The sequence below is a fragment of the Stegostoma tigrinum genome, chromosome 40, assembly GCF_030684315.1.
Source record: "Stegostoma tigrinum isolate sSteTig4 chromosome 40, sSteTig4.hap1, whole genome shotgun sequence".
NCBI lineage: Eukaryota > Metazoa > Chordata > Chondrichthyes > Orectolobiformes > Stegostomatidae > Stegostoma > Stegostoma tigrinum.
Genome location: NC_081393.1, coordinates 11449881 through 11477623, shown reverse-complemented (window position 1 = coordinate 11477623; position 27743 = coordinate 11449881). Strand labels below are relative to the sequence as shown.

At 41.4% G+C, this 27743-nt stretch overlaps 1 protein-coding gene across 40 annotated transcripts in view; it reads right to left on the bottom strand.

Moving 5' to 3' along the window:
- Positions 1-27743, bottom strand: part of LOC125448018 (calcium/calmodulin-dependent protein kinase type II subunit beta) — a 246823-nt gene that overhangs the window by 50904 nt on the left and 168176 nt on the right. For 16 of the 40 annotated variants that reach the window (XM_059641156.1, XM_059641153.1, XM_048522938.2 and 13 more), the window contains exon 14: positions 21653-21690. In XM_059641156.1, coding sequence (XP_059497139.1) covers positions 21653-21690 — 38 coding nt within the window. Of the gene's footprint in view, positions 1-13454; positions 13521-21652; positions 21694-27743 lie in introns of all 40 variants that reach the window. The other 24 variants (XM_048522905.2, XM_048522907.2, XM_048522906.2 and 21 more) reach the window with 3 other exon arrangements.

Here is a 27743-nt window from a genome sequence, read left to right as displayed (position 1 = left end):
TTCTTGACAGTCTCTCATCTTGGACATTCACACTCTGTGCTTGTTCAAGCTCATGAGCTCTTTACTCAGATGTGAAGTCTTAGAGAGTCACCTCGTCAAGATGGGGTGACAGGGAATGAAGAAATGCGTTGTATAAAAGCAGAATTATTCCACACTGCAAAGTATCCTTGGAAGGCAGTTTTAATTCAAGCTCCACTGTTGTCTGATGGATTTGGGCAGTGACTGAACACAAACCAGACAAAATAGGGGTCGAAGTAAAGCCTTCCACGGCAGAGAAAAAAAAATAAGCAAAAACATGGATGAAAATGGGGCAAAAGAGAGAGAGGACATGTGGCCAATAAGAACACAATGTTATGGCAGTGGACTTAGACTACTTTGTCAACCAAATTGCTTGGCCAGGGCCATTTGCGTGTCTTTCTCTATCAGTCGCTCTATCTGTTCAATAGGTAACAAATCTATGTGCTGTGTGCATTTCCAGATGAGCTTACTGCTCAGGTGGCACGGGAAAATGTCTTCCCACAAGCACTTGGTGTCATATTGATTACCTGTGAGCTTCCATGGGAAGACAAACAAGGTAAGAGTGAATCCATGTTAATATTGCTGATCTCAGGAACAGCTCAGACCATTATCCAGGGCAGGAAGTCAGAATATCACCTCGATCTCTGGCAATGTGGCTCGAGAGATGACTGACAGGGATGGTAAATGAAGTGTTTAGTAAGTTGTTCTCTAAATGGTTCAGGATTAACAAAAAAAGGGATGCTGCAGCTTTGTAGCATAAATTACAATTAATCACAGAATGGAACTAAGCTCTGACCACCCTTTCATCAGCCCAGCAGATTCAGTCAATCTCTTACAAAAGATAACTTGTTGGAAGGATTTATTTTAAAGTCGTGTTCTTTTTGTTCACATTTCAATTCAAATTAATACTCTGTGCAATGTTTCACGGGCAGAATGCCAAATTCAAGGCAAATCCATTTGCACCATAGGCACAGAATCCTTATCTTGTGAATTTTAAACCTGAGATCGTTCTGTGCAGGAGCCATCCATGGGGTGCCTGTGCTGGTGAAAGGGCTCATATAAGACACAAGGTAGAATGCTCAAAGGTAGAACTGTGAACATGCATACACTTCGGTATAAACTATGACAGTGGTTGAGCTGTTATCAATCATGCATTTTATGTCAGACATCACTAATGGTCGTTTGTAAACTCTCTTCCCCATTACCACCCCCAACCCCAAACAAACTCAAACAACTTAAGTTCCGAACAGGGGACAATTCTTTTTCAATTTATTTTATTTCCTCTTAATTTTGCCCATTTTCTTATCTCTTCTCCTACTTCCAGTTTGATATTTGCCACTTTGGTGGAATCCTACCCTGCTTGCCAGGGAGGGCGACTGGTGCCTCAGAGACCCTTCCAACAGTAACAAGCTAATTTTTCACCAAACCAGCTGAAGAAAACAGAAAAGAAAGCTCATTTGTTCTCTTGTCTGACTTCGGGCTGCCTTCCACCACCACCTCATGGAACACAATGTGGTACCTGTAAGGCAAAGTGGCAAAGCTCTCCCAATTGAAACAGGGACAGTGAAGTCTTTGGCAGAGTTCAGGCTATGTGTGCCCAACCTCCTGAGAGCCAGGCTGAACCACAAAACTGTTCATTTTCATGGAAACAAAATTTCAACAAAAAACACACTGTGTTATTTCTTAAGCACACAAAGTACCTTCCTGCATCAATTTTGTTGGCAAGCTGAGGCAAACCAATGTGGCAGTATTGGAGAACAGAAACCATCATTTTCTCTTTTGCATCCAGTGACAGTACTTCAGATTTCACAAATGTGGTCTTTGAACATTCTACCCATTTGCAGTTCAAATAAAGGGATAACAAGAGAAGCAAGAGTTTAAAAGCCTTCGTGACCTTCCAGTCATTTGGAATGGACTGAATTTTAGTATTTCAAAGCTGTTAACACTTGGACTCAAGTAATTTCTCTCATGTTTCTTTGCACACAGGCTGGCTTTGAAGGTGATATTTTATCACCAAAAAGGACTGACGGTTTTTAATATTGACACGATTCTTTTTCTTCACCCTAAGTAACAAGTAAAGGTCCAGAGTCAGTGACTTATCTACCATTGGCTGTTCTATATTTGATTGGCAATGGACATGGTGTGATTAAGTTGCATGGGCTACAATTCAATTCTCTACCATCCCAAAAAAGCTGACCAAGTTTCCAGTTCAGAAACAGTGATTCATCACTGATTGACCAGAGTTTGGCAGTCACAATCAGCTCTCAACAAGAAAAAAGCAATTTGTCCTGAACTCCAAACATTATGCCTCCAAGTTTCATTTCAAAACAATCCAGTTGGTTTCTAATGTGATCACACCCAAGTATTATTAGGTTTTAATTTTTTTGAAACTGTGGTCACACTGAACTAGTTCATAGTTACCTTCTATTTCTGAAGATGACGACTTTCAAGATCGGGTGGTGTGACTTAAGGTGTGACTGATGTGACTTCGGTACAGCATTCTATGCTGCATTTGCTTCAAAAGAAGACAGAGAGCCGCGAAGGAGCATAATTCAGTGGCCTGTGTTCTCTAGGATTTCTGCTTGGCCAGCTGAGTTTTTTGCGCATGTTCTCCTCTTTCAATGCCCTTCCAAACAAGTCAGCCTGCAAACTCAGCATTGCAACTTCATAGCATAATCTAAATCAGTGAACAGTTAGGTTCACTAAATGTGCTCTACTGAGAATTGAATCTTTTGAGACAAACTGAGGTAAAATTCCATTATCAAAAGATGACCTGAGTAGGAACTGTTCCCTTTGTGAGAGGGAAGAGCCCACATAACTTCAGGATTGATTCTGAGGTACCAACAGACAATGTCTTGGAAAGGAATTTGATAGCAGCTTCAATACTCCACACTAAATTCCCAATCTCAGATTTGGTACCTGGGACACTTGTGCACACTTCAATGGCAGTTGCTGAGGACTGGTTCCCCTACCCGACTGACCCTCATGTGCAGGTGGCATGTTGTGAAGCCATATTCAAACTGAGGAAGAAAAAAAGAAAATGGCAGAGCAAGTTTTCACAAATTAAAACTAATTTTGAAATGACCCTTGTCACAAAGTAAAGAATGCTGAAACTCCACGATTTGGTTCACAGTTTTGCTATCAGGGCGTCAGTTAGAGCAATGACCTTACATCCCACTCTGGCATGAAAAGGAAAACAGGAGGGCCCATCACTCTGAGCAGCCCCCATATGAAATACACACTGTGACAGCCTTTCATGCAGGTCTTTCTCTCCTTCGCTCCTCACAGGATGCATGGTTAGGAGGAAGCCTAAAAAGGGAAGGGCAGAACATATTCAAAGGTATTGGGAAAGGTGAAATTTGGCCAAGTAAAAGGAAATCTCCTTTACCTTTCCTGGGATATTGTTGCACATCAGCAATTCTGTCACAATGGGAAACCTACAAAAATATCAACAGAACAGGATTGTCTGTGGAGACAGCAATGCTTTCACAAGTCTGTGTGCCTAATTCTGCTTATCCAAACCTCAGCTGGGCATTTGAGAGAAAGATTCTGCACTCTGAGAGACACTCAGTCAAATGAAGGAACGGAGAAGAAACCTACCTCAGGTTACTCAAGTGTACCCTTAAATCTCAAAGTGCTGCTGTCTCCTCAGTGCGGGAACTATGTACAACAAGTGAAGGAGGAAGACGTGACATAGGAAATAAAGCTTCATTTTATCTTCAGTTTGGGTTTGCATCTTACTGATGAGTAAAAACTGACAGCCTAAGTGACTACGGGAAACAAAATCTCCTCAAATTTCTCAACCTGCTTACTATCTTCAGATAGCTGACAATGCCAACTTCCTCCAGCTACTCTCCACATGCTTCACTTGAGCAGGACTGCACTCACAAAGTGTCTTTGCTTTCTATTCAGTCTGAACTGGAGAAACACCAACAATACTTTGTCTTCCCATTCTTGCTACCACATGGCATGATATCTGGGTTCCATGCTGCCTCTGAATAGTGTTATCCAAAAGTTCAACTTTAAAGCTGCCCAGCAACAACCTGCCACCTTTCTTCTCGAGTCTTCACTGCCTATGGCTTGCCATAATGCTTATCCAACAGTCAGCACCAGTGGAGCAGAAGTTGCTCAAATCAAACATTGCAAAGGTCAAAACGAATATCTAAGGCCACAACAAACTCTCATCCTGAGCTCAGACTTCATTGCTCTCCCTGGACACCATCTGAAGCTGACCCAGACTGTTGGGAGTCTTCCCATATTTCACGACGAGCTGAACTTCTGGTACCAAGTATTCTGTAACAGTTACAGCACTCAGTTCCACTTCTGTAATATCAGTGGACTCCACTCCATCTTCAGCTGCTGCTGAATCCCTCATCTACACCTGTAACCTTCAGATTTGGCTCATTTATTGTGTCTGGTTGGCGGGCCCAGTTCTACTTTCTCTAAGCTGAAACTCAATTCAAACCATTGCTGGTGTCGCGGCTCCCATTAATTCCCACCCAGCCATTGCCTCTGTGCTCGGCAACCTGCAATGCTTCACTCGCTAACTAACGGCCAAATATTAAAGTTCTCATTCTCATTCCATAGCCTTGCCTCTCCTGATTTCTGGAACCAATTCCTCAGTCTTGCACACCCTGCCAGAAAGGCTTCTGCACTCTTACACCTTAGCCACTCAAGCAATTATGATTCTCAATATTCTAAAGGTGGGACCATTTCTTCACCCACCAAACCCAAAAGTGCTGGAATGGCCTCCATTATACTCAGCTTTTGGTCATATGCTCCATTATGTCTTTCTATGGTTCAGTGTCAAATCCTGCCTCATGACAAGCATCTTGGAGTGTTTAACTGTTAAAAGCTGCTCCAAGAATGGCAGTTGCGTTTTGTACCTAATGGTGACCAGGGTAGGCAACAAGAGCCTTGAAGTGGATGGTTGTACAGAAGACTCATCTGCTCAAAAGTCTACAGAGTACAATCAGAAGCTCAGAGTGGGAAACTGGATCAACTATCCTCAACAATTGCTTGTATCAAAAGGACATAGCTTTGGTTAAGTTAGTCAAGTAGTGTCAGTGCTTGCATCATGTTTAAGTATTTTGTAATAGTAATAATTTCCTTTTACATATTATATAAAAATGCATGTCTAAGGTGAGATATCTCTTGAACCCAATGCTGCTATTTCTTGTAGTTCTTGAACACAAATGTCACTCTCCTAACATCTTAAATCAACAATCATCAGTGGGCAATCTGATTATTCTGACAGGTTTCTAACTCATGCTTGGACCTTATTTAATTCGTGGTTGCCCCTACAAAAGCTGTTTTAGTTGAAAGTACTTGTCCAAACAAGTTTGGACAAAATTAATCTGGACGGTAAGGATTTCCAAGGCATATTCTGGCGAGGAGCTCAATAGGTCTACAGCAATAACCCTGCCATAACATGTTGGTTGTCATTAATAATGACTGCTAACAGCTCTGAAATACTGTCCACAAGGACTGTGTTAAAAAGAATGTTGAATTTCCTGCGGACAATCCAATATTCTTAATTGTGCTTGTAACAATAAAACCAGCTAAAATATATCTTTAAACGTGACATTGCTTGAAGGGATGATGGGAAACTGTGGTCAAGAGCCTGCCTTTGAAGCAGGAGTGCTGCCTGTGAGCAAAGTGAATCTGTTCACTCAGTCAGCACAACTTCATACAAAGACGTTAGAGATCTGAAGAATTCTGCCTGTTTTTTGAAATGAATAATGGAAATTAATATTTATCTAATATAATACTGGATTTTAAAATCTCTTTCAAACATTCAAGCTCACAGTTCTTATAATGCATGAGTTAATGAACAATCGTGTAATTTTCACAAATCCAAGTATGTTCTTCATTCCTTCACAGAAGTTCAATTCACTACTGTTCAAATTTAGGTGTGGAGATGTGACAACTCCATGTGGCACAGTCTCTCTGAATAGGACTGTTTTATATAAAATTATTGCAGCACAGAAGGAGGGCATTTGGTACATCTTGTCCCTGTTTGGTGCTTTGAAGGAACAATTGACCTTGTGTCAACTCTCCACCCCAAAACCTGATCCGTAATCCTGCACATTCTTCCTCTCTGTGCATAATATAACTCCCTTCTGAATGCCTCCATTAAACCCCAACCACTCTCTGTAGAATTTCGCTAGAGTTTTCACCATCAGAAGCCGTCTCAACTTGCATTCCTTTTGCCAATTACCTGAAATCTGTGCCCTCGCTTTCCCAAACTTACTTTCAATGACAGCAACTTCTCCCCATCTGTTATGTGCAGATCCCTCAAGATGTTGAATACCTTGACCAACTTTCCTGTGCACATTCCTTTCTCCAAGGAGAACAGTTGTAACCTCTCCAATCTATCCGCAATACTCAAGTTCCTCATCCCCCTTTTGGTCCATTAACATGGAAAGAAAAATTCACTACAGCTACACATTCTAGTCACAATTCTAATCTTGTGCATACATGTTATCAAGTCAAATTCCAAACTATGAGTAGCTTATGCTTTGAACTTTCAAAATCTACATTATTGCTGCAGCTTCTCTTCCCTTTGTGCCCTATCGCAATCATTGCAAACCTACATGGAAAACCACTGTTCATGTGGACTATAATTTGTTTAAGCATATTCAAGAAAGAAATACTCCCCACACACCTTCCCTATATTCTCGATCTTCCTTCATTGTGACATTGTCCACCTGATTGTGTCAGTGAATTTCCTTCCCTGAAGAATGCTCTTCATAACTATAGCAAATGCAAGCAAGGAGCCTGGTGTGGCTTGGCTTCTGAATATTACTGTGGAAATCCAAAGCTTCAGTATTTAACCTCTGCCTGGATAAACAAAGAACCTCAATGCCAGAGGGAATGAAATGGGAACAATGACTGTGTTGTTCATTACCACTCAACATTAGTTAAACTGCTGTGGATGGGCGTGGATTTTAAGCTGACATGTTGGAGCATTGGAAGGAATCAGCAATGGAGAGATGATTTGGTACGGGTGGGCACAGTAGTGTCATTTAAATGTATCTGGACGGATGCATGAATGGGCAGGGAGCAGAGGGATACAGATCCTTGGGAAAATAAGCAGCAGGTTGAGATGGAGGATCCAGATTGGCACAGGCTTGGAGGGCTGAAGGGCCTGTTCCTGTGCTGTAATTTCCATTGTCTTTGTTCTCTGACAACTCATTCATTGCATTCCAATCAACTACTGATGGCTCCAAGGCATGTATTACACAAGCAAAACACTGAGAAGGGAGTCTCTATTTGTGACAAGTCATCTCAACTCAACATTTTCTAAGATGGAAAATTATCAGTCCATTAGATTAACAAATCAATTGGCCTGGACTTCAGTTACATTCTTGAAGTGAGAGTTGAGAGGTTGTTGTTGTAACTTATTGAGATGATCAGAACATGTTTCTTCTTTGTCTCACATCTGTGTTGTGATCAATGTTAAATAAACTGTTTTAGAAAATCACAACTGTGCTGTTGAATAATCTCACTATGTCGTCCCTTCATGTTGTGCCTCCAAGAATTTGACATTTTTTTTAGTTTTTTTTCCACAGATGGTGACATTTAGGTTCTGTCTGGATGTCAGTAGAGTCTGCTGCTCATACTTCCCATGTACTTAATTTTACTATTCTCCTATTGAGGTTATAGTACCCTGATCTCATCTTGGGCCTCAGATTTGTTTGTCACATCTTCTGAAGACAAGTGCTCATTTTCAACAGTATATGCTGACAACATCCCACTCTACACTGCTTCTCCAACATTCAGTGCTGCATGAGATACAGCTCCTTAAAACATTTTTTTTTAAAAGCCCATCCCCTCACTTACAGTTCCATTCATTTCTCTGACCACTGTCCTAATTGCTTGCAACCTTGCTCACTTATTCAACGCTCAGATGAATTTCTAATGTTAAATCATCTCTCCATTGCTGATTCCTTCCAATGCTCCAACATGTCAGCTTAAAATCCACGCCCATACTACTTTCACCTTCACTGCCAGCTTCATTTTACTCAACTCCTCGGCTCTCCTCACTTGTTTGTTCTGTGTGTTTTATTCATTTCACCTCATCTAAAGCTCTGCTGCTATATTCCATCTTGCAGCAAGTTCCACTGATATGACACTGCTGCCTTGATTGGATCAGATTGGCTGTCACTCCTCCAATGTTTCCAAGTTAAAATTCGCATACTTCTGTTCAAACTTCATGGTGTCTTTGTCCCTCCTTATTGACATGATTTCTTCCAGCAAGGGAAGTATCCCTGTGACTTCAGATCTAAATATTTGCATTTTTTTGTCCCACATTTGGTGATGGTCCCATCATCCATCATTACTTATGCTACAGAGTCCAACTTAACCTCTCTGTGTCTTGTTTTAAGTTCAAAGTCTTTAGAACCCACCTTTTGTCAAACTTTTGGTAAACTGAAGACTTTGCATGTTGTTATTTTAGCAAATTCCTGCCTTGCTTTCTATTTGCTTGGAATTTAAGTTATTGGAAAAAACAGTGTTTTGCTTGTGTAATACATGCCTTGGAGCCATCAGCAGTTGATTGGAATGCAATGAATGAGTTGTCAGAGAACAAAGACAATGGAAATTACAGCACAGGAACAGGCCCTTCAGCCCTCCAAGCCTGTGCCAATCTGGATCCTCCATCTCAACCTGCTGCTTATTTTCCAAGGATCTGTATCCCTCTGCTCCCTGCCCATTCATGCATCTGTCTAGATACATTTAAATGACACTACTGTGCCCACCTCTACCAACTTCGCTGGCAATGCATTCCAGGCACCCACCACCCTCTGTGTAAAGAACTTTCCGTGCATATCTCTCAAACTTTTCCCCTCTCACCTAGAAATTGTGACCCCCTAGTAACTAAGTCCCCCACTGTGGGAAAAAGCTTATTGCTATCCACCCCGTCTATATCCCTCATGATTTGGTAGACCTCAATCAGGTCCCCCCTCAACCTCCGTCTTTGTATTGTAAATAATGCTAATCTACTCAACCTCTCTTTAGAGCTAGCACCCTCCATACGAGGCAACATCCTAGTGAACCTCCTCTGCACCCTCTCCAAAGCATCCACACCCTTTTGGTAATGTGGCGACCAGAACTGTACACAGTATTCCAAATGTGGTTGAATGAAAGTCCGATACAACTATCTAACATGTCCTGCCAACTCTTGTACTCAATACCCTGTCCGATGAAGGAAAGCATGCTGTATGCCTTCTTGACCAATTTATCAACATGCATTGCCACCTTAAAGGTACAATGGGCCTGAACACCCAGATCTCTGTGTATCAATTTTCCCCAGGGCTTTTCCATTTATCGTATAGTTCGCTCTTGAATTGGATCTTTCAAAATGCATCACCTCACATTTGCCTGAATTGAACTCCACCTGCCATTTCTCCGCCCAACTCTCCAATTTATCTATATTCTGCTGCATTCTCCGACAGTCCCCTTCACGATCTGCTACTCCACCAATCTTAGTGTCATCTGAAAACTTGCTAATCAGACCATCTATACCTTCCTCCAGATCATTTACGTATATCTCAAACAACAGTGGTCGCAACCCAGATCCCTGTGGAAAACTACTGGTCACAGTTCTCCATTTTGAGATACTCCCTTCCACTACAACTCTGTCTCCTGTGACCCAGCCAGTTCTCTACCCATCGAGCTAGTACCCCCTGGACCCCATGCGACTTCACTTTCTCCATCCGCCTACCATGGGGAACCTTATCAAACAACTTGCTGAAGTCCATGTATATGGCATCCACAGCCCTTCCCTCATCAATCAACTTTGTCAATTTCTCAAAGAATTCAATCAAGTTGGTAAGACGTGGCCTTCCCTGCACAAAACCATGTTGCCTATCACTAATAAGCCCGTTTTCTTCCAAATATAAATAGATCCTATCCCTCAGTATCTCCTCCAGCAGCTTCCCCACCAGTGGCATCAGGCTCACCAATCTATAATTACCTGGATTATCCTTGCTATCCTTCATAAACAAGGGGACAACATTAGGAATTCTCCAGTCCTCCGGGACCTCACACGTGCTCAAGGATGCTTCAAAGATATCTGTTAAGGCCCCAGCTGTTTCATCTCTCGCTTTCCTCAGTAACCTGGGATAGATCCCATCCAGACATGGGGACTTGACCACCCTAATGCCTTTTAGAATACCCAATACTTCCCTCCTCCTTGTGCCAACTTGACCTAGAGTAATCAAACACCTATCCCTAATCTCAACATCCATCATGTTCCCCTCCTCAGTGAATACCAACGCAAAGTACTCATTAAGAAGCTCACTCATTTTCTCTGACTCCTCATTTAACTTACCTCCTTTGTCCTTGATTGGACCAACCCTTTCTCTAGCTACCCTCTTGCTCCGTACGTACGAATAAAAGGCTTTGGGATTTTCCTTAACCCTGTTTGCTCAAGATACTTCATGACCCTTTTAGCACCCTTAATTCCTCATTTCAGATTGGTCCTACTTTCCTGATATTCTTCCAAAGCTTCCTCTGTTTTCTGTCACCTAGACCTTATGTATGCTTCCTTTTTCCTCTTTGCTTGTCTCACAATTTCACCTGTCATCCACATTCCCTAATCTTGTTCTTTCTATCCCTCATTTTCACAGGGACATGTCTGTCCTGCACTCTAATCAACATCTCTTTAAAAACCTCCCCCAAATCAAAATGGATTTACCCTCAAACAGCTGTTCCCAATCCACATTTCCAAGCTCCTGCTGAATTTTGCTTGAGTTGGCCCTTCCCCAATTTAGCGCTCTTCCTTTAGGACCACTCTCGTCTTTATCCATCAGTACTGTAAAACTTACAGAACTGTGATCACTATTCCGAAAGTAAGCCCCTCCTTAAACTTCAACCACCTGGCCAGGCTTATTCCCCAACACCAGGTCCAATATGGCCCCTTCCCGAGTTGGACTATTTACATATTTCTGTAGAAAATCCTCCTGGATGCTCCTTACAAATTTTGCTCCATCTGAACCCTGAACGCCAAGTGAATCCCAGTCAATATTGGGAAAATTAAAATCTCCCATAACCACCACCCTGTTGCTCCTGCATCTTTCCACAGTCTGCCTACATATTGTTATCTCTATCTCATGCTTGCTGTTGGAAGGCATATAGTACAGCCCCAACATTGTTACCGCAGCCTTCCTATCTCTGAGCTCTGCCTATATTGCCTCTCTGCTGGAGTCCTCCACAGTGCCCTTCTTCAGGGGAGCTGTGATATCCTTTTTCACCAGTAATGCAACTCCTTCACCCCTTCTACCTACCTCTCCATCCTGCCTGAGGTATCTATATCTTGGGACATTTAGCTGTCAATCTTGCCCTTCCCTCAACTAAATCTCAGTAATAGCAATAACATCACATTCCCAGGTACTAATCCAAGCCATGAGGTCATCTGCCTTACCTATTACACTTCTCACATTAAAACAAATGCACCTCACACCACCTGTCCCTCTGCATTCATCATCTGCTCTCTGCCTATTCTTCCCATTTGTCACACTGACCTCATTATCTGGGGTTCCTTATAGACTTTAGTTACTACCTCCTTATTGCCCACTAACCTCCTCATTTGGTTCCCATCCCCCTGTCACATTAGTTTAAATTTGTCATTGTCAGTTTTCAACTGCGGAGTCTACTTGACAATTTCAGTGCGCACTTGGGTTTGTCAGCTCAATGAGCATGTACTGTCAGAAGCATTCGTCTCTTTCAATAAACATGTCGATAAATGTTTGAAAAAAGCAATAATGGGGAAATGACCGAAGTTTCAAACTCAATGGAAAGCACTTTGGGAGATCTGACAGGGTCACAAGGGGCTGTACCATTTTTTAAAATCATTATTTACCTCTCCCACACCATGGAGGACAAAAGCAGAACAAAAAAATGGCCATCAGGACTTCTGGCAATTTCAGGTTTTGGATCCCAACAGTGTGGGAAGAGCAGGACAGTGACCATTTATAATCTACACTCATACTCTGAGTAGTCAATTACACTGAGTTTTGGTGGCATTTGTGGGCCAGTATCAGCATTGATTTCCTGCTATGGGTTGTGGCATATAAATCAACCGCTATAACAAACAGCAAGAGTTGGCTTGAATGTGACCAATCCACTAAGTGAAGCACAATGCTTAAGTCATGGCAGATCAGCAGGCATCACAGAATCTGACATGGCCATTCAGCTCAACTTATCTTTGCTGATTCCTCCGAAAATTAATCTCTTGTTCTATCTCCAAAGCTATTATTCACTTGATTTCAACTATATTGTCTATGTCCACTTTTCTTGTGAAAGTTACTACCAGATCTGTTGGCATCACCCTTTCAGGTCGTGTATCCCACACTGCCAAAATTTGCTCTGTTGAATAAAAATAATCCAAATTTTCTATGTTTCTTTTGTTAGTTGGCCTAAATCGGTGCTCTCTGTTCACCGACCCTACGTGTCAGTGAAAATAATTTCTCCAAATTTACTCTTTCAAAACCTCTCATCATATCTCTTTGACCTTCCCTGAAACTTCTCTGCTCAAAGGAGAACAGTTTTAGCTGCTCCAGTCTCTCTACACCAAAGACCCTCATCCCTTACTTTTTGCTGGATGGAATGCAGGAGCCTGAGAAGGTGGAAGAAGATTGAGAAGGAATACAACTGTACACAAAATGATTCAATGTTCAAGTAATGAACAACTTCATACATGTTTCTTTTTCAACAACATTGTTAGTAGCAACTATTGGACGCCTGACTGTTCTAAAAACCTTCTCCTCAGTAATATTCCTCACACATTTGTACAGGAGACTTGGTGGAAAGAAAGCACTCACTTTCTAAACATAACAACTTTTGTTGTTTGCTGTCACCACCACCTTCTTACTAACCTCAGCGAAAACGACGCTAAACTTCACCAGCAATACCTGCCAGTTTTCCTAATGTGAAGTAAAAATGGCATGGTCAGTTTAAATGGAGTCAGCTGATTATTCAAAAAGGCCCTTTTTCCCTGTCGGTGCTGTTAATCCTTGGTGGCTACCTTCAACTTCTCAGTGCACCTTTAGACAGGTTCAGAATCAATGTCCACTTGGTTTTCCCATCATCCATCCAGCAGACCAACGGATGGGATAGCAAAGCTTAGTTCAGTAGACTAACAGCAAATTATAATATAAAAGGAAGGGGACAGTACAGGGAAGAGTGCTGTCAAAAGGAAGCAAGAGAGAAACCAAGACTCCAGGTAAAATGTAAAATAAACACTACCACACAGGTGAACAATACCATGCCCTGAATAGCTTTCTTTATTCCCTTTACATACCGCCAGGAGGAAAAAAAACAAATAATCATTGTGACAAAATGAATGACCAAGGACTTGTTCAACTAAGGGTTTTATGTAAAGGATAATTCATGCAGAATTTAAGGATTGACCTGAATGTTGCAGTGTGTACCTTTATGACTCTTTCTGTGCTTCCATATGGGATTGTTGCTGTATTTTGTATTAACGTTACGCTTCTCTGAAACCAGTCACCGAAGCATTAGTGTCATTAGTTTATTTGCACACCTTTAAATCTAGGGATTAATCCACACTTGTTTGGACGTCTTTCCGTTCTGGCTCTTACACTTGCACTCTTCTCCAATTTTTTTGGAAACAAAATAATTTATCACCTTTAACGCTGTCGCTGTCAATCTGGTCCAAAAGGAGGAGCACTGCAACAGAGCAATGAGAGTAGCATGAAGTGACCTCCTCTCTCTTGCCTCTGCTCCAAGCCTTGCACAGCAGAATTGACAATCAAGGGCGCATACCCATATGTGCTTCAATCCTGTAGCACAGCTTTCAGATCTACTGCCCAAACTCACAGTCAGGTTACAACTGCTGCCACAGAAGCAAGCAATAAATCAATTCACTTTTCAATTCTGAAGATGTTTATCAATTGATGGTAGAGGAAAAAGTAGTTCAATAAAGGTGCACACATAAAAATAAAATCAAATGGAGAAATAAAAACAAATTATGCTCAAGTGACAAAGGGATAAAAGATCAAAGAAATATAAAATACAAAGTGGATTAATCCCTAGAAGCAGATAGTCTGGAAAATACTCAATAACACATTTACAGATGCTTTAAACCATTCCTGTTTTTTGAGAAAGAAGAGGGAAAAGTCAATTAAAAGACCGTTTCTAGACAACACAGAGAACACAATCCTTTCGCAGCACTATTACTGCACTCAGTTCACAATGAAGTTGCAGTGTAACAGTACTGTTTATCATTCAACACTCAATCTGGCACATCTTACAGAAAGGTGAGGGAAATGACCCAAAATAATGCCAGTTATATTTTGTTTTCTGATATACGATGAGAATGACAGAAGTAAAGTTTAACACTGAACAGAAGCCACAGAATAGAAGTGGAGACCCAATAAATACACTGTAGATGTTCTATGATATAATATTTGGCACACAAACCTTAGAAATTGACTGGGTAAAGAATTATAGCACAATTAGTCCTTGGAAGTGGAAACCTGAAATTTGCAACTTGTTGTAAAAAGTCTGGTACTTTGCTGTGCTAAATAGTGAATAAGAGTTTTAATTCTTGATACTGTGAAGTTAGATACAGATGTGCATAAATCCGACAATATATTACACCATGCACAGCCCTTTCTACTTCTAACCTTGGAAACTGTGTTTCTAACAGTTTGAGAACTGCAGAAGGTGGTGCAAGATTCTGGCAAACACGTGATTTTAAATCAGTCTAGCTTTTGTGAAGCAGAGCTGACAATAAATAGCTTGGATTGGCATAATAATACCAAGTTATTCATACAGGAAATTCCCAGATTCCATCTGCCATCCTTGTTAAAACTGGCTGATCACAGCTAGTATTTCAAATGGTCTCATGAAACAAGGTTAATCCTCCTGATCACTCCCACCGGTGGGTAAGAAAGAGTTTTAGAATAAACAGATAGTAAAGAGAATATTGGATGGGCACGATTGCCTGTGGAACCATACCTCAAGTCAGTCCTTTCAAAAGAGGGCAGCATCATGGTGGCAATTTTCAATAATCTCCAACCCTCTGCTAAAAAAACAATCCTGACATTTAAGTAATGGCAATTTCTTTTGTTATGATAGCAGCTATTCCAATCTGTGCTGCTTCCACCAACCAACCCTACATGAATGATGCTCTATCTCTTGAATACAAACAGTCCTAAAACTACGCTACACCAGTCTATGGTTTGTCATTGCCTTTTTCTCTACTTTACCTCCAAATACTCATGGAACTGTGATAATAATTCACTTATTGCCAAATTTCCATTCTGTTTCTTAACATGATGGTTTAGCTTACCAACCTGAATAGTTATGTGAAAATGAAACAGGTTGCAGTGCTGACGTTCTCACCTACCAACACCAGTCAAAAGGTGAGTCTGGTTTGAAAACTTGCTGTGATGTTATAGGGGACCAAAGCCCAATGACAGCCTACAATACAGACCCTTGACTAATCTGCTGTTGAATGCTGCCTTGCTTCCTAGTCCTGAGGCTATGTCATGAGTATGCTATCAGTGACACTCCAGTCCACTCCAATTGACTCAATCACTATGATATTCCACAATCACCTATCTGCCATTCTCTGCAATACCACTATGCTCTTGGAAACACAAAAAAACACAAGCAACAGTGTCTGCCACAGGACAAAGACTTGAAGAATCCCCAATGAAAACAGTGTTAACCATGTCAACCATTCTGGGAAAAAGTAGTTAATATTCATTGAACTGTTCTCAATCCACTTTGCAAACAGGAAGAATTGCATCAACGATGTACAATACCATAGACATCTAAGCCTTTGACACCAACCCAACAGAGATTCCTGACATCAATCTGCTTTGAAGACAGAGCAAAAATGGTATAGCATCTGCTCCAGAATGGAAGATGAGACTGTCAACCAAACGTCTCACTGTGGTTCAGTCCCAGACTGTGGAACACAGCAGCACAACCTGCCAGAAGAATATCTGCTGCAGGAGGCACCTCATTTCTTCAGTTGATATTTTAGGTGGATGCCAAATGGGCAGTCAAACTGGGCATCCTATTCAAAGCTTTTCCTGTCCTAATAAATCAACAGTCACAGCACATTGTCACAGGAGTGAAATGGGGCATCAGGTTACACTTGCAGCCAGATTATACGATTCAATCCCAGTGGGCACCAAGACAAGTACTCTTGCAAGAAAGAACATTATATAGACCGCCAATGATTTTTGATGTAACATTCACACAAATGCATTAAATCTACAAGAATGTCACAATAGAGCCTTGTTTAATGTAGTCATCATGGTGCATGTCATGATTATTCAGGGACACTATTCAAGCAACAAGTTTAGTTACTTTATTTGACCCTGTAGGAATTTGTCTTTCTGCAGCACAGTAACAGTCTGCCTGTTATTTCCCATCGGAATATCCAAAAAAATGGAGTCCAACCTCATGACTGCAAATGTGGAGCCAAAACAGGACTTTAGTTTCATCCATTTGTGGAATATGGTCATTGTTGACAAAGCCAGCATCTATTACCCATCCCAAACATCCTTTGAGAAATAGTGGTCAGCTGCTGCATTGAATACAACAGAGTGGCTCTCTGGGACAAAGTGGATTCATATCCAAGGTTCTTTCCGGAAAGGACACACTGAATCAGATGGGCATTGACACCAATCACGTATATACACAGTCACCAGTAATGATATGAGCTTTCTGTTCCAGATTTATTCAAATTGCCCTGATGCTATTGTTGGACTAGCTAAATGGATTGGTGATGCAGAATTTAATTAACACAAGCAAACCCATAAAGAACATACAAATGTTTCTAAGGGTTTCTTGTGGCATAATCATTGTTTCTGTACCTCTAAGCCAGGAGGCCTGGGTTCAAGTTCCACCTTCTCCAGAGGTGTGTAATATATTATCTCTGGATAGGTTGGTGAGAAAATATCTGTACATATGACTGTAAGCCTCCCTTAACTCAGTTGCATCTTCCACGGAAGCCAGTGCTGACAAAACTGTTACAAACACTCACTGTTCTTTGATTTGATCCAATTATGCCACTCCTGATACATTCTCATGTGCTCCAAAACTTGCAGAGAACTGAATGGCATGCTCAGCTATTTCACAACATGGGTGAAAATCAACCGTGCAGCTGTAGAGATGGTGTCACTTATATATCTGACTGGAGAAGGTGACATAGTTCCTTTCCTGAAGGACACAAGTCAACCACAAAGTCAGAAGTTTCACCGTCACCAACAGCATTGCCATCCTGTCAATTCTAGGTTCATTTACCAACAGAAGTTAAATTTTCTAGCAGTTGGGTGAGATTTAAATTCACATTCTCTAGATTATTACACCAGACGTCAAAATTACGAGTCCAGTTACATAAATACTGTGTGACCATGTTAGGATAGGCCGGTGCTGCTTCCAACTTTTGCAATTTTGTTTATTTAAGTCTTTGTATATTTTTATTATATAGAAATATAAATGACTGTGGTTTAACCTAAATGAAGCCAACATTTGGGGAAGAGATGCTTGAAAAGCACTCTACACTCCTCTTTGCTTTAAGTTTGAGCTTTATTGAAAAGCCTGCACAATCATGCTTGCATTGCAACTAGCTATGTGAACAGCCCACTTTGGTCTTTCAGTCACTTAGCAGCATTCATGATTAAATCTTGTACACTTAAAAATGTTCCAGAAATACACGCTTGGTCCCAACAAGAACAATTAAGACTGCGTCATTCTTACACAGTGTTATTCATGTTTGAACAACAACCAATTGAAATACAAAGGGTAAAATTCTTCCTGAACAGAATTTCATTGTCAGGCTGTGGTTTTCATCAACTTTATTGACTGAATTAACTTTGCTCCATAGAGTTTGGAAGCAGGCAATAACATTTAGCCTCAACAAAATGAAAACTGTCACACAAGAACACATCCCTTTCCCAATTCTTCCAGGCATGACTAATGGCTTTGGACACATCTTGCAAATCTGCTTAATGTTTGCCTGCTGCCTCATGCAATATAAAGCCATCTCGCAACAAATCAACCCTTTCAGTCAGCCATCACAGTTTTAGCTTCCACATTTCCACTTTGTGCTATCACTGAATTCTGCTCAAGATGGTGCCTTAAGGGAAATAAACAATGTAGTGGAGAGAAAGGTGAGTGAGCTTTTTAAGTGATTGGTCCAATTGCGCAACAAGCAGTAATGTGTTTATGCTCTGAGCCCCACATGGCTTGTCAGTAAAAATCACACTTGTACCTATCTTGCGATTGTTCAGCCTCACTCACAATCTGCTGATAAGGAAACTCAACCCTTGCTCTTTTAAACTATTACCAGGTCATTCTCTTCAAACATGCAGCACCAGATATTAATTCACAAGTGACATTTGAAGACAAAGGTAAAGTCGTCAAAATCCTACGAAACCACAGAGCTGTTCTCTTGTTGGGAGAGAAATGACTCATGGTGGTTTAACCTTAGGGTCACCACACATCAATCAACCCTTTGGAACAAAAACGAACAACCTAACCTGTCTACCTCATCCAAAGAGCTGTTTTTGAAAATATGTTTAGCACACCTCCATGCTCAACATAATTTCTGCAAAAGGGATTCTCTGTTCTGACAAAAAGTGGAGCGAATATTCTTCACACAAGACCTGGTCAACTGGAAAAGCTGTGAAACAACATGTTGTTTCGTGGAAAGAAGTAACCATGTATTTTGCAGGAGTGTAACAACTTGGCAAATGCACCATTATAACACCCTCAATACAAATGAAATGAAAATGAATGAAATCAAAATCTGCAAAGACAATCTTTTATTTCCCAGTCAAACATTCTCTGGCTACCCTGGGCCGACTTTTTCTGACTTCGTTTATCTTAAACTGCCTCACTTCCAGATTAGTTTCTAATTTCAACGCAAAGGTCACAAACACAATGATAAAACCCACTTGTGAATTTGGTAATATTTGCCACAATATTCAGGTCGAGGGAATTGGTGATAATATGCTGCTGCAAAGTGCTCTCAAGGTCTTGAGTAAGCAATGTCGGAAAAGTCAATTTTTTCGACAAGCCAAAAGGATTTGCACTAACTGCACTGACATATGAGGTTCAATTACTTTTAATGGCAAAACAGCATACTTAATGCATTTTGGTACTGGCTAAAGTTACTGGTCCCTCTTCTGATTGGTGAGTTTGCTTACATTGTAGTGACAAGATCAGAAACCAACCCATTCAGCTTAAAATTTTTAATTATTGAAATTCTCTGACACTTGCTCTCACCCCAATTAATGAAGGAGAAGCAGGTAAGCAGGCAACACAACTGATGCCAGCTGACAACTGCAGCTTATGCTCGATGTTATGTCACTTCATCTCACAAAATCTTGCTATCTTTCCTTTCTGAACAGATCTTGCCATAACACGCTACCATGGGCTGACTCAAGCCCTGCCAATTGCTTATCACTCTCATACTTTGAACATGAGGTGGTTGGCAGTGAACCAGCTGCCACACTTGGTCCAATATCTTTTCATCTTGAGAGTGAAAAACAACTGACCTGTGTGGGATACCTCTCTGAACCAGCATGTTGCACTATTCTGTGGTGGAATATCTTGGTAGCAATCTGAATCACTTAACGAAGAATTTTTCAAACATGCTAATTTTCTGTTCTGTTCATCTTGAACAGTGAAATCCATAGTCCAAGATAAATCAAAATGTACAAAAATCAGCAAGTTCTAAATATTTGAGGGAACAACATTCCCCACCATGTTTCACCTCTGTCCTAAACCAAAAAATCACTCAATGTAAACCAAGCACATTTGTGAGAAGGCCATTCAACTTGCTTATCTATTCCTCATATTTACCAGACCAAGCAAATATAAAGGGTGCATTGGCAACAACAGAAGCAGATGCAGATAAATCAATTGATATCTGGCACTTCCCAGACACGAAGGGGAAATGACCATGTGTTTTTACACTCAAAAGTAATCTCTTATTTATCCAAGACAGGCTTCAGGCAGCACCAGTCATGAGTGGGTGGTGAAAAGAATGCCTCCAACTGGCAGGATGAACAAAACTTAACAATTACTGACAGTCCTAAAGTGTGACAAGGAAGGGGTACCCTTCAAGTAAAAGCCATTTCAATGTCATAAGACAAAAGCTGAAACACTTCTGTCAGATGGCAATTTTCCTTTCAAGCAGAACTGAAAACTCCTCATTTTCAACAGGAAATGGAATTTTTAAATTTTGCTTGAATTGCCCAGTTGGCAATGACACAGACAGATGAGTCAAACAATCTCTGCCAGCTGAACCACACAATTACTTTGTAGTAGTAGCTGCAATGTGCAGTCTGGGCAGGTGTTTGAGGTGGCACAGAGAGAGCACTTAGCTTCACAGTTTGGTCTGAGTTTTGAAATTTGCACGTTTTCTGTCAATAATCTCCTGAATATTCTTCTAATTTCATTTGCTGGTTTTGGCTGGGTACTTAAAGATGAGGTAAGGGAGACATATCAGAAAGGTTTATCTCCCCAGGTTAACCCCCTCTTCTGTATTAAAAGCCCACTGACTGCCACCAGCATTGCACCTAAACCCCAAGCATCCCTCATGGCTGAACAAAGACGACAGAAGAGATGTACAAGAAATGGTGAAACAAAATGGAAAATTATTCACTGCCTATGGATTCCACTTGAAAACCAGGCCAATTCTGCCTTTGTGATAGCTCACATCATTCGTCAAAGAAATCAAAGACCCACAGTACTGGCATGCCACCTTGGAAATAAACTCTTCCCCAAGTGACTCTTAACAGTTTTGAACTCACACCACTTAACTTGGAAAAATGTGTGCAAGTGGCTTGTGTTGTGCTGGATGTAAGTGTACAGTTGGTGCCTGCTTAAATATTGTTTCAGAGATAGTAGGAACTGCAGATGCTGGAGAATCTGAGACAACAAAGTGTGGAGCTGGATGAACACAGCAGGCCAAGCAGCATCAGAGGAGCAGGAAGGCTGATGTTTCGGGCCTAGACCCTTCTTCAGAAAACCTTCTTTCTGAAGAAGGGTCTAGGCTCGAAAACGTCAGCCTTCCTGCTCCTCTGATGCTGCTTGGCCTGCTGTGTTCATCCAGCCCTGCACCTTGTTATCCCTGCTGAAATTTGCCTGGATATTAATCTATCCGTGTGCATCATGTCACAGTGCAGGGTGTGTGACATTGTTTGTGTGGATGCGAGAGACATGGGGGGAATAGCTTGCTGGGGGAACCGAGGTAGGGAGCAAGAGTTTAAAAAAATTGTCCTCTCTATCAAATAAATGTCAAAGGCTGTGACAAGCGAAAGCCATTGGTTTGACACTTGCCCGTACAATCGCTGTTGGGTGAGATGCACCAAAGTGCCCTACCCAAAGACATATGTAAAGGTTGATTCACTGCGGCCACCCATTTTGTCGCTGTGCTACCGTTTTAGAGGGCATTTTGTAGTTCTGAACATGATGTACAATTGTTGCCTTTTGTTCTTAAAGATCTCTTTTGTATTGTTCAACTGTGATAGCAGGCACTAACAGAAGCCAGAAAGTGCAAAGTAAAAAGATAAAAATAAAGGCAAATAAAGGTCAATTGACTGAGAAGAAAAGGAAAGTTAAGCAGAAAACCTACCTTGACTCCATCGGCCTTCTTGTTTAGTAAACTTTTGGCTGCTGTATTTTAAAAAGGGAAAAGAAAAGAGAATTACATTCAGGCCTCGACTCACACACAAAGCCCATAACCACGCTGTCAGGTTACAATCTAACTGTTACCTTATGCTGAAACAATGATGAGCGCAGTATACTGTCAAATGACAAGTCAACCAGCTGGATACACCAGACACTTGATGACATGCATGCATCAACAGGGTCGTTTACTCACTTGTTTGTTCGGTGGCAGGCACAGTGCCAACACCTGCCCAACTCCGGCTGCGCATACAGCACCTTAAGCTTCTCGAGTTCCTCTACAAATGGCCCAGCTACCCCAGTGCATCTTACAGCTTGTCCATCTAAAGACCCCCCCCCCCCCCCCTCCCCCAGCCCATCCTTAAACGAGTGGCTTTGGGAGAGTTCATAAGTCATGCAGTGCAACAGTCAGTGAGCCACAAGCTCACTGTTCGAAGTGAAGATGGTCAAAAGATCATGATTCTCAGTCAGACACTGTCATTTCTCCCCGCTGTCTCAACATTGATCCACCATACTTCAGTAAGAGATTGCTCCAGGTAATTTTAATCAGTCTGCAACAGTTTGATTTTTCAAAGGCAATACCAATGACTCATGAAGTGGGTAAACCATGAAACAAAATGTGGGTTAGATGCAAACATTACAATATGTACATTTAGCTTGTGTTACTGCAATGATATATGACACCATTCTTGTTCCAACCAAAAACTCTGACCACACTCCTCCGCAAATCCTTGTATAGTCCCTTGTAAGATTATGTCTTTTATTAGTGGTCCAGTGGGAACCTGTGACGGGTGCCTATTTCATGCCCCATGTAGACACCAGAGTCACTGATCTGTCAATAGGTGGAAGTGACATATACTAACTGATGTTCCATAGACACCGCAGCTATTCAGACAACGCATACCAATATTGGCTTTGAGGCAGGTGCCCCACAGTTGAAAACCTGAGAACTTGTTATGCAAATTTGCACAAACCTGTGACAAGGATGAGTTCACCATGGGTCCATTTCTCAATTCAAAAATTCATCCAAGGATTTATTTTCTAAGCTGCATTCAACAACCTTTCAAGTGCAACTTACTAAGTTATTTCAGACGGAAATAATTCTTCTGGAGCAATCTATGACCTTTGCATTGAAACTCTTAGTCCAAAATTAGCTTATGAAATTGGAGTTTTAAATTCAGAGTTGAAGCCCTTTTGTTGAACTGTTTAAGGGCTGTTTCGGCTGGGAAGGACTAATTCTTAACAACATCCTGAGACAGCAACATGCCTTCAATCGAAGCTCTGAGAGATACTGGTAACTGTACCTGTCTGAAGTAACCTCCTTGTAATGTTCCCATCCTCAGTGTTCAAATTTACAAGAATGGCTGCAGTTGGTGCATAATTCAAGAAGATAATCTCATGGGATCATAGCAAAATCAAACCGCTCTCACAACAACAAGTTCAGATGCAAGTGTTCCTGAAGCAAATGTGGGATGACAAACTACCCCAATTCTACTGGACCCGCAGTTCAATTCATCCAACACACCTTTTCAAAACAAATCTTGTGGGGGGGGGATAAAAAAAAAATCAAAAAAAATTCTTCGATGGCCAATAATCATCTCTCAGTGAAAACAGAAAGAAAATGGTTGGCTCTGCTCGTTTTCTCTCACAAAGGTCCTTAGCTATAATTGAACTTGGGGAGAAAGATATTTGCTTTTGAAATTTGCTGAACACATATCAATAATGTACTCAAATTCTTTGGAAAAAACAGTGGACACTTGGTTTTGTGGCTGTACCTACATAAGTTATGTGGTATTCTTGTTCCCAAACCCTCCATGAAAAGGAGACATGCCTCAACATCCCAATAACTGCACCTCCAAGTCACACATCAAAATTACATGGACATGCGCTGGCCTTTCCTACATCATCACTTACTCAAAATTTAACTTGTCCCCATCAAACAGCACTGTATGAGGAGCCTGACCACATCAGCTGATCCAGGAAGTAAAGACACCATTCACCTTCTCAAGGGCAATTAGGGATGAGCAATAAATGCTGGCTTTGCCCAAAATCAGAGATGTGGTTTATAAGGTTAAACTGGTCACTGCTGCTAAGAGCGCTTTGTGGAGCTGTTCACTGCTTCATAAAACAGCAAGGATGAGAAGAATCCAGATATTCCAGCTGGGATTTTTGTGGAGCTCAAGTTCACTGGTGAGAGCTTAACTTCAACTACAACATCCAGCACTCGGCTGAATTTGGTCACAGAGATCAGTGTTCCAGAAACATTGAAACAGGCTTGAATCATTTCACTTCCCAATCTTATAGGATTATGACACTGATGCTGATCAGTCAAGAATCCTGAGCTTGGAGGTCATTCGGACAAATTAAAAGAAATAGGAACAAAAGAAAACTCAGCAGGTCGGGGAGCATCTGTGGAGAGAAACAGGGTTAATATTTCATGCTGATAACCTTTCACTAGAACTGAAGCTAAACAGAGACATCTGGGTTTTTAAGCCAGCAAGAGAAGGCAAGATGATCAAAGAGGATCTGTGACAAGGTAGAAGCCAGGAGAGATTAAACATGAGATTTCCTCATGCAACAGCACGAACAGTGGCAATGGCCACGTGAAGAAACAAAGGATGCATCGAAATGACATGTGACCTTGCTACATAAAAATCTTCTCAATGCAACATGAAAAGACAAAGTAAAAAAATGAGATGAAGGCTAGCAAAATGGAACTTACAGAACAGGGCAAGGTCAATGCAGAGGATACAAACTACGTCAAACTCATATGTCGAGTCCAGAAACTGTTCGGCGTTGAACCAAAAGGTAAAGTACTGCTCTTTGTGCTTGTGTTAAGTTTCATTCTAACACTGCGGCAGACAATAAAGATCAGAGTGTGGCCAACCTGGAGATTTAATGGGACCAGCAATCACAAGTTCAGGAAATTCAGGATCATGCTTACAATCAAATTGGGTGTTTTCTGACAAGTGGTCACCCAGTCTGCACTTGTTTTTCCCAATTTAGAGAAGACCGCATCATTCGCAGCAAATACAGTAGACTAGGGTGAAAGAAACACGTTAATTCTGATAGCTTGCGTGGAAAATCGGACAGTGAGAAGGGGGGAGGTGAAACAGCAGGTATTACGTCCTGTACACTTGCACAGAAAGGTGTTCTTGCAAGGCAACAGGTGTCAGGATGGACAAGGCAGTGGAGCAAGGTGCTGAAGAGGGTCTGGCCCTGTGCTCAATGCTCAAAGGGGAAGATTGGGTCGGTGCACTTGGTGGGTGCAGCACACTGGAGCTGGTGGACATGCCTTTAGATAATCTCCTGAATGCAGAGGGTGAAAGGTTAGCACAAGCAAAACATGATCTTGGATCTGGGAGGGACAGGAAGTGGCGAGAGCAGAAACAAACTGAAACGGTGACCAGAGATAATGGGAACTGCAGATGCTGGAGAATCCGAGACAAGAAAGTGTGGAGCTGGATGAACACAGCAGGCCAAGCAGCATCTTAGGAGCACAAAAGCTGAAGTTTCGGGCCTAGACCCTTCATCAGATGAAGAGTCTAGGCCCGAGATGTCAGCTTTTGTGCTCCTGAGATGCTGCTTGGCCTGCTGTGTTCATCCAGCTCCACACTTTCTTGTCTCGTTGAAACAGTGACCAACTATGCTGAATGGGAATCTTCTCCTTGCTCAAGAAGAAAAAGGAAGACGTATCACAAATTGTGGCATGGAAAGTAGTATCATCAAAACAGATTGACAGAGCTGGACAAATCGGGAGAAAGAATGGAATCTTCCCAGAAAGCAGGGTGTGAGGCGATGGGGTTGAGGGAACTGTGGGAGGCTGTGGATTTGAAGTGAAAATCAGAACAAAGCCTATCTCCAGAAATGAAAAACGAGACCTCACGACGAGTAAGGAAAGAATTAGAGATGGGCAAGTTGAAAGCAAGGGAAGGATGGAAGTTGGAATAGTCAATGGCATGTTTCAAGTTCATAGTTGGAACAGTAGACAGCACCAATCCAGACATAAACCTACCAGAGAGAGAGAGATGAGGGACAAGGTCATTCTAAGAATGTTGTAATGTATGTAGGAATGAAGAGGATGTTTCACTTTATCCACAACAGAAATGAAAGACCAATGATCCAGTCAACATTAAGTGAATGCTGAATCCAAGCCAGCACACAGGTCTTCAAAGAAAATACAAGAACCTTGCACGAGGGCTAATTTGCTCGTAGTTCTCGCGAGCTGCTTTTATGCAAAACTAAACATGATGTCTGTTGCAAGTTTCCTGTGTTACTTCAGCAGTTACACTAACAAGTTTGAATTCTTTGGGTCAAAAGAAATTAAACTTTCAGCCTGGTGTCAAACATCTTTTTAAAATTTTCAAAATATGTTAACAATGTTCTCAGGTAGGTCTCATTGACATGTAGAAAGGCGTACACATCGTTAGAAACCATATAACCTCAAACTCAACCCATAAATGGATATCAGACAACATATTGCTTCCATTGTACACAACATTTACATTGTACACAACATTTACCAATGTACCTAATCTCAAACTGAAAAACGAAAGGAAGAAGAAAAATGAAAAAGGTTAGGTCAAAAACAAATCAACATTAGCAGAGTAAGTACAGAGTTGGTTGAAATGGTGAAGAAACCCTGATTGGAGCCCTCCTTACCTTGCAATAAGTAGAGGTGGAGTCAAGGAGACAGAAGAGTCAAAAGAGAAAGACAAGAAATTAAATCAAATAGTGGCCAGTTTTCAACAGTTCCTCATGGTTCAAAGGGTGTCCATGCAATCCATGTTTACACCTATCTGTTTGGAGCACAATTTCCAACACCGTTGAAACATTACATCAACTCAATTCACAACAGTTCCTTGATCAAAATGCTCAAAACAAGTAAAACTTAGAACCCTTGGCAGCTCTCAGAACAACTACTCTGCTGAACAGACATCTGTTGACTGGAGATGTCTGCACAGCAGAAACTCAGAAAAAAAATGTCAGAGATCAAATCAACTAAATAGTGTCATTATCATGCTCCAATGGCTTGAACATGTGCAAAGGCAACAAAAGAATGCTCATATCCCTTCAAACAAAGGTCTAAAAAGGCCTTCCAAATGTTTTGGATAAGAATTAGGGGCCTCAGGTTACAGAAATTTATTTGCATTGTGATACTTTTTGATAAGGAAAGGTTTGACAGGGAAACATTAACAAGCAAGACGGGCCAACTCCAACACCAGAATAGTGTGGTGACGAGGAGCAAAGGGCCTCTGTTATCTTATTACTTGCAAGGAGGATAAATATGCCATACCCATACCGCTGGATCTCCAGGCTAATGCTTCTCAAATCCAGCAGTTTCAAACAGTTCCTCAGCATTCAACGTATCTCAGGATTCCTTGTTCAAAGGTTTACATCCATCTGCCTGTAGCTCTCCTTTCAATGCAGTTGATGCATTATATCAACTCTATTTACCTAAGTGTTAGGGATGGGAGTTGGAGGGATTGATCCAAGTTGGATACTGGAGAGAGAGCTGCCAGTGTCACTTGGTTATTTGGTTTGCTGCATGTCAGGGGAGGGAACAAGAGGTGAGGATTGAAGGATGCAGGAATCTTTATTCGGCAGGCAAGGCAGTTTTAAGACTTCAGCTGGTGTAACTGGAGGATTCTAAGGTGTTGACTTCAGTTAAGAGGTTGTGTTGGTGCACAGTGAAGATCAATGAAAGTGCAACAGTTTCTCCAAAAGTGAAAGGTTGGAAAACTCATTCACAGCCAAGATGGTCTGCACTGTTGGCTCTTGGCGGTCAGTCACCAGTCTGTATGAACAGAATGATGACAGAGCTCGCTTGCTGTCCTCAAAGGAAAATTGTGAGGAATGATTTCAAAGTGAATTTAGAGCGCTCTCAGAGGCATGTAATGCAAGTCAACACCCTCAACTAAAGTACCAATCAATGTGAAGTCATATGCTGTTTCCATTTAAGCCACTCTAGGCCAGCAATCTCACCAAGATCTCATAGTGAACTGCCCTCCAGCATAGGTAATTCTGGAAAGAGGGAT